This window comes from Onychostruthus taczanowskii, unplaced genomic scaffold (assembly GCF_017590055.1).
Source record: "Onychostruthus taczanowskii isolate IOZ18803 unplaced genomic scaffold, ASM1759005v1 scaffold83, whole genome shotgun sequence".
Taxonomy (NCBI): Eukaryota; Metazoa; Chordata; class Aves; order Passeriformes; family Passeridae; genus Onychostruthus; species Onychostruthus taczanowskii.
Window position 1 is genome coordinate 2,721,465 of NW_024506221.1, and position 9,690 is coordinate 2,731,154.

General features: G+C 42.8%; 1 protein-coding gene across 1 annotated transcript; it reads right to left on the reverse strand.

Annotated features, from left to right (window-relative positions):
- On the reverse strand, positions 1 to 4,816 carry MRPS30 (mitochondrial ribosomal protein S30). Its single transcript, XM_041424630.1, has 5 exons — positions 4,054 to 4,816; positions 3,669 to 3,814; positions 2,475 to 2,577; positions 1,828 to 2,004; positions 1 to 466 (listed from the first exon to the last, which is right to left on the reverse strand). Exons 1-5 carry the CDS (start codon positions 4,772 to 4,774, stop codon positions 198 to 200), a joined length of 1,416 nt encoding a protein of 471 aa, XP_041280564.1. The 5' UTR covers positions 4,775 to 4,816; the 3' UTR covers positions 1 to 197.
- Positions 4,817 to 9,690: the final 4,874 nt, after the last annotated feature.

Below are 9,690 nucleotides of genomic sequence, written 5' to 3' on the forward strand. Positions count from 1 at the left end.
TTTAAGGTATTCCAGCCATTTATTTGCCAGTGTACAGTATACATTAAAAAAGAAAAAAGAAAGAAGGCCCAAATAACATAAAATATGCATATAGTGTTTGCTAGACAAATACCTGAATAAATCAAGGCATAGCATACCTTATACTTCATGGAGTCACAATGAAGTTCAGGTACACACTTTATGTTTGGTTTAATGGTTTACAACTCTTGTGGTCTGTTTAGTAGAAAATGAACCAACTGAAGCAGAACTTCATCATTAAAGCCTTTCACATTACCATCTTCCACAACATCATACAGTGGTTTACTGTCTGTACCCCAACAAATATTCTTTCGAGGGTTGTTTTTAATAGTTTCTGCAGATAGTGCTAAAGTATTTAGCTGGTAACAAAAGAAAGCAAAATATTTTCCATCAGTCACTACTGCCTGCGATACAAAAGGACGAGTCACATCTGCTTCATTCCAGAATCCTACAAAACAAACAAATACAACAGGACTTGAGATTTCTATCAGCACGCACACCTAAATGCTAGTCCCAAAACACAGAAAAACTCTGGGAATTGCAGCAGCTACCTAGTAGGGAAAACGTCCTGTCTGCTTCAGCAACACAAGCATTTTTTACACAGACTAACCAAAACACAACCACTAGTTAAGGTTATGGCAAAGATCAGGAACACAGAGGCATACTTGCATTTTGTACCCAGCTCCCTATCAACAGTTGATTAAAATCACTCACTGATCAGCCAAGTGACTTTTCCAAAGCAGTTAAGTTACTAATGCATCCAAAGTCTTGCAAAGGAGCTGAGGGAAAATGTCTTTTTGCTATTTCACGTCTCTCAAGATACCGCGAGCATTTGTTTCATGACAAAAGCATGCACACATATGCACAAATATAAGTGACTATAGTAACCAGCCAGACACCAAGAACACTATGTTAGTAAGTGTTAGTGTTTTAAACAAACTCTACTGAGCACTAACAGTATGTAAAAAATATTTACATACTTAAGCATGTGCACTAGTACATACACAGATATTTTTAAGAGTATTATTACTATGTGCCACAATGCTAGAAACTGTTACAGAAGGAAAAAAAAGTCATAGATTTGAATAATGTTGCCCTTACAACTCATTATGTGTTCTCAGATGACCAACTCTGACTTGACTTCAATATTTTACATGCACAAAGAAAGCTTTCTAATACTCCATTACATAAAAAAAATGATGCAGAGCCAGCAGTATACACTACAGTCAGAGAATTTTCTTACATGTGTTGTTCCTTAAGTGAAGCTACAAGCCATCAGGTGTCTTACACTAACACTAGACAATAATTGTATTTACAAGAAAAAGTGGAAGACTGATCTGGTCTAACCACTCAGGTCTTCTGGGACTATTTTAGAAAAATATGGGCATAAAATCCCAATGTAAGGCTGGCAGCATTTTTCTTTCATTCCTAGTATTTTCATGGAATTAAAATTACTGAAACAAGGGCTAAGAAACATAGTTGCTCCAGAAGGAAAAAAAACCAAAATTGCCTGATGTCTACTGCATTTCCCTCTTAAGGAGGAAAGAGCAAGTGAAAACGATTGAGGTTTTTGCCCAGGCTTACTGTTATACATGTAAAAATATTTTTCTCTGTATTTAATTCCCCTGTATAAAACTACTCCAAGACTTAACTAACTCTTTTATTAACTCAATTACATCTGTAAAGACTTACTTAAAAGACAGTCTTCAGTAAAAAGAAACAGAAGGATAAGGTGTTGGGGAGAAAAGGTTAAAAAACTTTACGTAGGCATTCATAACCAGAAAAAATTTGTGCAGCTGACTATCTCACCTTGATACATTGCTTGTGCTGCTGTCCAGGCAAAGAGACTTGCAATTCCATTCGATCGATAAACAACTTCGATCTGATCCTCGAGACGCTCTCTTATAAACCTCTCCCGCTTCAGTCTGTCAGGCAGGAGATGGAACTGGGTATGTCCATAACAGCATGGATCTGCCACCTTTGATCCTGCGTTCCCCAAAACAAAACCATCAGTCAGAGAAAGAACACTCTTTATTATGCATACAGACTTCATCATCAGACTCTAAAGCTAGAACCACTACTGTAGATTTGTGAGAAGCTGCCTACTTCCAAAAGGCAAGAGTTCACATCCTAAAGTGAGAATTTCCTTGGAGATGTATCAAAATTCAAAGTTTTGCATCAATTTTCTATTCAACTGAACTTCTTCAAGCAAATTTGCACACACAGTACCACATGCACAGGAGAATATGACTCCCCATTGCCTGACATGAAATCTCAATACAGATGTATACACTACATCACTACATACAGTATACTTAAAAATACACAACTTTTTCTGGTGATGGGAGAAGAAAGATTGAGATGGCATTATTTTTGGCTTTGATTTTTTTTGATTGGTTTGTTGGGGTTTTTTTACCAAAAAAAAAAGTTAACGTTTCGCAATTAAGAACTCTTACCTATAAATACCTTATTTTCATACTGTTTTTTGAACAGTGGCAGTTTAGATGGCTTGTGATCAATAACAGGAATGTCTCCAAGATCTGACTCCAGGGGTACAACCTTGAAGGCAACAGAAGAAAGAAAAGCCATGATGCAAGACACATTTTTGACATCAGGTCCACTGTAATATACCACTTCCTGGTCAGACAACAGAAAATGCAAGTCCTGCTTACATACATCATACAGATACCCTTAAATGAAATTCATTTTCTTGCAAGAGAAATTCACATTTTGTGGTGTTAGCCCAGTCATCTTGTATTAATTTTTCCATAACACAAAACATGTGAAATAATGCTAAAAAAGCTGCCACTTGTCACCATCTTTTAGCTCCCACAGTAAAAGGGTAAAAACATTTCTAGCAGCAGCCAATAAACTAACTTGAACCTGCAGACTAAGTGTGCAGATTTGGTTTACTGCACAACATTTTAAATTGCCTAGACAGTTCTTCCAAAATGCCAAGGTTTGTAGCATCTGATGACACTAACAGAAGCAAACTGTACAACTAAATCAGCCACAAAAGTTCAGTGAAAAGTTCTGTAAACATAAACGTTTACAGAACACACAATGCTTTTCTGTTTGGGGTGGAAACTGGACAACATAGAACCTCAGTGACTACACAATTACCACTGTACAAACCTGCAAGAAAAACATGACAACACTGAAACAGAACATACTTCCACCAAACTTGAGCATTCAAGAAAACAACTGCCAAGCAGTAACAACAGGCAGGAATGTTCACGTTCACTTTATATGTGCCTTTACTTCTTTTTTTTTACCTCCACTTACTTTAAAAGACAGTCTCCACTCATATTATTCTCCTCCAGTGAGGATGCTGCACAGCACACTTCTCATTCTTGTCTCAGTTTCCAAGCAGAGCATGTTAGAAATTCATTTTAATTAAATATAACAACGTGCAATTTAAAGTACAAACAGGATCAAAAGTTCAGAAGACTGGCTCAATACCTACAAAGCCATTGTAGTATTACATACCATTACACACCACAATGTAGTAACGGTATTAAGACTCGAAAAATACCCAAATATGCTACTGATTAACTAGGTCCTCCACAGACCACCTCTCCATAGTTTCAAAGTTATCACAAATGAAAGTAAAAATGCCCAGAATTAACTTGCTGTTGAAAACATCCCACCTCGGGAAGCTGCTTTGGGACACGGATCTGGAGGTGTGGGTTATCATCTATTTGGAATCGCACTGGATCAACTCTACCCTTTCTATGTCCATGAACCACAACTTCTTTACCATGATGCCAGTAATAGTTAACTTCAGGGTTTAGATCTGAAATAGAACAAGCAACACAAAAAACCAGTGATTCGCCTTTTGCATTTAAAACCCTCCCAATTCTTCTGTAGCTGCAGTGAGATACAACACCCAAAATCCATGCAGAAGGATGGAAACAAATTACTAATGATGGTGTGAACAAGTGCGATACACGAGGGACACTCGTGTTGGTTCGCAGACCGGCCCTACGGCCAAAAGGCTCACACGAACCCTTCCCAGCCAGCCCCGCTCCGTACCGAGAGAGGAAGCGGCCAGCAGCGGGTTGCGACCGGACAAGGAAGCAGCGAGGGTAGAAACGAGCTGCGTGAGGAAAGGGCCGGGCGTGTGATCCTGGTCACGGTAGAGGAACGGCCGCTTCTTGTTCTGGTAGAAGCTCTCCTGCAGAAGGGCGTCGCAGGCGAGAGAGCGCAGCTCGCCTATATCCGGATACGGCGCCGCTCCCGCCGAGGGCTCCGGGGTTTTCGCGGCCCCCGGCGTCTCCGCACCCCCCGGCGCCTCGGCACTCCCTGCCGCCTCCGCACCCCCCGGCGCCTCGGCACTCCCTGCCGCCTCCGCTCTCGTTTCCGGGGCTTTGCCGGTCTCGACAGTCGCTCCCGCCGTCGCTCCCGGGGGTTTCGCGGCCGCGGCTCTCGGGGGCATTCCCGGCACTAAGACGGTTTTTGTGAAACTGCGGTACCAGCGGTCGGCGTTGAGGGCGAAGGTCTGCGGGTACACCGTGTACTTGGGCCGCTGCAGCTTCCCGTACAGCCGCAGCTTCTCCTCCACCGTGGCCGCCGCATGCACCCGCTCGTTGAAGCGCTGCAGGCGTCGCGACTTGGCCGCTTTGCTCTTGGCCGTGATGGACGCCACCACGGGCGGGTAGAGAGGGCTGGCGGGCGCCGAGGGGGCGCCGGGCACCGTTTCCGAGAACCAGCGCCGGCCGGGCCGCAGCAGCCGCCGGGCCCCCAGCGCCGCCATCTCGCGAAAATGCGGAACGGCGGCAAGCGGTGCGCGCAAACCGCGGCAGGTGATTGGCCTCTGGGGACCACGTGACGTGCCTGTCTTCCGGTCGGCGGGCGGGTTCTCCTGAAGCGGGGGATGCCGGGCAGGAAGCGGCGGGGTCTTGGGAGTTACGTGGCTGGAGGGAGCCTAGCGCCCCCGCGGCGCGGCGCGGCGCGGCGCCGAGGAGCCTCTGCGCATGTGCAATAGTGGCAGTACGCCTTTCCCGCGCGTAAACTACAGCTCCCAAGATGCTTAGCGAGAGGCGTACGGAAGTGCCTGGCCTGGCGGCAGCGCCCCCGCCCCGCTGCAGGCGGAGTCCGCCCGTGCGGAGCCTGGTGTGGCGCTGGGGCCGCAGAGCCGCCTCGGCTGGGAGTGAGCCGTGGTCTTGTCCCGTCCGACCTGTGACCGAACACCACCACTGAGAAATGCACCGTGGCACTGAGTGCCACGCCGTTTTTCCTTAAACACCCCCAGGGACGGGGACTCCACCATCTGCCGTGGACAGCCCATTCCAGTATTTTGTCACTCTTTCCGTGAAGAAATTCCTCGGAGTGTCCTAGCTGAACTTCCCCTGGCGCAGTGGGAGGCTATGTCCTCTCGCTCTGCTCCTCGTTAAAGAGGCTCGATGGAGCGTACCTGCATCCATGTGGAAGAGGAGCCAGCTCGGAGCCGGCTTTCCGCAGGCCCGTGTCCCGCGGGGCCCGGCCCAGCCTGGGCGGCTCAGCCTCCCGCTGCCGGCTGCCGGGGAGGGCCGGCTGCGCGGGCACCCGCTGCGCTGAGTGTACCCTGAAATGACTCCTTGTCAGGGACATCACAGCCTGCAAGGTCTGGCTTTAATAAAGGAATTAAACTCTGCTAAAATATGATCTGCCGCAGCCTTTGTTTGTGTAATGAAATGAGCTAAAAGTGGCATACCGACACCGCAAGAAGGCCACAGTAACTGCATGTTTATCTTAGAGATGCTTGGAAAAGTTGAGGGTATTTCTCTTCAGTGGACAGATGAAGCTCAATATTTATTCTTAAAACTTTTCTTCTGTCATTACTTCTTAAAAGTTGGTTATTTGCAGTAGTCATGGGAGATTAGTTGTTTTTTCCTGTATTTCCATAAAGTATGACTAAGAGTGGGAGTGGAAAATATGCATGGGATTTGGACAGGAGACACATTACATACATCCCAGATAATCAGCTTTCTTTCCTCAACTGCTTAGCTGTCTGCTGAACTAAAGATCACTGCTGAAGTGGTGGAATTCTTGGAATATAGAGGAATTTTTGGAGTAGATGGCAGAAATGTAAACCCAGAGCTTGGGTTGAGATTTTCAAAGAATATAGAATATATTTCTTTTCAGAAATTAGGTGAAAGCTAAATAGAAATTAAGCTATTGGTAATTCATAGCTAAATTGTTCTTTAGTTTACAATTCATAAGGTATGTTATAAAAGATTTAAATGTTAAGCTACAACTAAGTTTAGCATCAAGTATTTAAAATTTCGTTCTTTTAATTTTGAATCCATACGCTTTTTCACCACATGGATGAAGGGAAAAGGCCGTAGATCAGATGACGGACCATTTAGGAAACAACCACTCTTCCTCACCTGCTGTCACCAAATGCCACCAAAAACTTGTTTTCCTCTTGATTGATAAAGGACATCAGCCAGATGTGTTCATGGAAGAAATACTGAATCTCTTGCCTTGTGATCACAGCCAGCCCTGTCAAACTTACACAAGTTGTTAAGACAAATCACCGTGTACGGTTCTTGGGCATTTTGTTGCTTTGTCTGATCTTTCAAAACATGTTTCCTTTGCTGATTGGAAATATTCTTCTAGTATCATCCTTAAATGTATTCATGGTCAATTTATACCTGCTTGTCATTGTGCCAACATTGTCCTTTAGTTTAATTAGTTTTTTGTTCTCTTCAGTGTTGGCCTTCTAAAATATTGATGGAGACCAATCATATCACCTCTCGGTTCTTATTGACAGAGACTGAAGAAGCTCTTCTCACACAGGCAGACTTCCATTTCCCTGATCATGTTAACAGCCCTTTCTTGCATTTCCTGCAGTTTTGCACTTGTCTCAGGGATATGTGACCATACTGAACGCATTTATTCATACAAGGGACTGTGTTAGCCATTCCAGGATTGCTAACATTTTACCACTGTTAAAAACCTCTTTCATCATGTTGTCAAATCAGAATTTCCTGCCTTGCAGGCATATGATACTGTGAGCAACTTTTGCATGGGTTATTTTAAACCCTCAAGAAGTTCAATACAGACACTGGATATAAGTGATGAAGTAAGTGAATGTTCAAAGAACCACTTTTATCTTGTCTGCTTCATTCAAGGGCTGATACCGACTGTAACATTAGATAAGAGATGTCAAGAACCAGTGCTATGCTTTAACCTGTGCTTGTTATCCCTCAACTACCACTGTTTGTCACAGTTTAATTTTATTTGCTTGGCATATATTCTAGTATCATTCATTTTGAGGTAAGGGCAGCAAGAGCTTGATTAAAATGTCACAATAGACAGTCCAGTTAAAGGCATTCACATGCTTTGCTGCCAGCTCTGTCACAAGCTTTTGATAGAAGTGTATTATGCAGCCATGGGTCTCTTAGTTTGAAGAAGCAAACTGACAGTTCAAAAAGGATCTATTTGTCCTTCTTTACTGAGATAACCTGCCACATTCAAATCATCCTAAATCTATAAATCCAGAGCATCTTTTTAGTCGTTAAATGGATGCTTTAAAAGGGCCTGGATTAGGAAGCTTACCCTGCCTGAAATGTTTAGAACAAATGTTAAAGTGAATGTCACAGCCTTAAATCTCTAAAATGGAAACTGAAAAAAAAGCTGTATCTCAGTTCCAGCAAGGAAGGTCGTTGGGGAGTGTCAGTTTGAAGTTCAGGAGGTAGTACAGTTCATCTTAGAGAAACTAGTCCATGGGAAGAGATGGAATGTTGTGTTGTGTGCAACCCTGGGACCAGATCAGCTGGGACAGTTGCAATAAATAAAAAGGGACCAGAATGACTGGAGTGCCTGAAAAATCAAAGTTTAATGAAGGAAAATAATAAGATGTACTAACAATCAGTGTGCAACAGAACATAGTATAGAGCTGCTCCAAAAGACCTCTAAATGAGGCAAACAACCTTATACAGACATTAACTCAGGGCAGAGAACCAGTGAACAAAGAAACAGAAACAATATATATGGAACAATATGGAACAATATGGAACCTGTCAGAGGGCCGGGTTCAGAACATAACCTTAAGGAACCACTTAATTTCCCATCATTCTTTTCTTTTCCCCCACGTCTCACCATAACCTGATGTGATGTTATATATCCTGGCATCTCAGTTTCCAGGATCCAATACTGTTACCTGTGGTGTGGTTGATTCACAGCTTGCCTTCTCCAGGACAGACCACCATAATGGAGTACTTATTTTGTTTCTGAAACTTAGAAATGAGACAGTGTGCACTCAGAAATGATATTTCATAGACATTGATTACTGGCAAGCTCAGTATCTCCTTCGTGGAGATGTAGAAGCTGCTTAAGTGCACACACTTCCTCAGTAATCCTTACCAGAAGACACAACCCAAATGGGATCACAGGAATCATGTAGTGGAGATACAGTGTCCTATGCATACTTACATACGTATTTCTCTGTGACTAAATGCCTAAAGAGAAGATGTCAGCTTCTTCATGCCTGATTCAGATGAAATTTCTGTGTTTAGAAATTTCTTTTGTTTTCTTTACTGCCTTTTTCAGTTTAGGTAACATGAGTGGGCTGTGTGCCCCAGGTAAAACTGATTATATGTTACAACAACAGCTGTCAGATGATAAACTCAAAGCATAGGTACATGCAGTAGGAAAAAGTCATTATCATCTTCTCTAATTGATATCTGTGGATAAAAGCATATTTCTCCATGATTTCCAAATATTTTTGTAGGAATATAAAATGTATTTCACAGAATGAAGTTTCCATTATTCATCCTTCAAAATCTAAGTACTTCTAGAACTGCACAGCACTCCAAACAGCTTCAATTAGAATTAGGTTTGCATTATGTTTCAACTCCTATTATAATGTAGTTCCTTAGACAAATTCCTTGTGGGCTAAAGTTGTGTATATTCATCTATAGATCAAAGATCACACCACACACTCACCACCACCCACAACCAGCCCTCATTCCCATTTAAAGTGAAATCAAAGCACCTTTATTGCAGGACTGTAGAAATAGGAGGAGGGAGAGGGAGGTAGAGGAGGGGAAGATATATTTCTGGCCCAAGCTTCATTTTAATTAGGAAAACAAGTTAAATAACTTCAAAGTTGGTCCACTTTCGAGTTCTCATGTGAAAGCCTAGAGTCCAGATGAATTTAATGAAAGCCCCTTGTTTCAAAGCAAGGAGCCTTCCAGCTGGGAATTCAAAAGGTGCACAGGCACTTTCTGCCTGCTGTGGCTTTACATGCCATTACAGCAGGGCATTTCAGAATGGTGATGACATTTAAGACCACTCTGGCTTCATACTGCTGTATAGATAAAAGCTTGTCTTGAAGACATGCTTTGACAAGGCTTAGTTTCACTGCCTTGATGCCCATTAGCTAAAAAAAACCCCAGAAATCTTTTGGGAAAACTAGAATTCTTAGTCAGTTTTATGTAGTATTTCATGCTATTGTTGCAGTTACAAAAGAATATCTCACATATTCCCCATGCATTTTGGGGAAAATCTATCTAGTGGGAATTTTGTGTGGGCTGTTTCAGGCCCTTCAATACACTTTTCCCAAAGTCTGTGTTTTATGTGCAGAAAATCCATCTAATTTTAACCTCTACTCTGTGAGATAACTTAGAGGTAAATGAAAAATATTTATTGTGAAATCAGTCGGAAGGAGTTTCTGAAAGAAAC

What these genes read in the sequence shown, in the direction of transcription:
- MRPS30 (XM_041424630.1), bottom strand. Translation starts at nt 4,774, where the DNA reads ATGGCGGCGCTGGGGGCCCGGCGGCTGCTGCGGCCCGGCCGGCGCTGG. An exon ending in GCTGGCCGCTTCCTCTCTCG is followed by an intron (nt 3,815 to 4,053) that starts GTACGGAGCGGG and finishes GTTCTATTTCAG; the next exon opens with ATCTAAACCCTGAAGTTAAC. An exon ending in TCCCAAAGCAGCTTCCCGAG is followed by an intron (nt 2,578 to 3,668) that starts GTGGGATGTTTT and finishes GTTGCCTTCAAG; the next exon opens with GTTGTACCCCTGGAGTCAGA.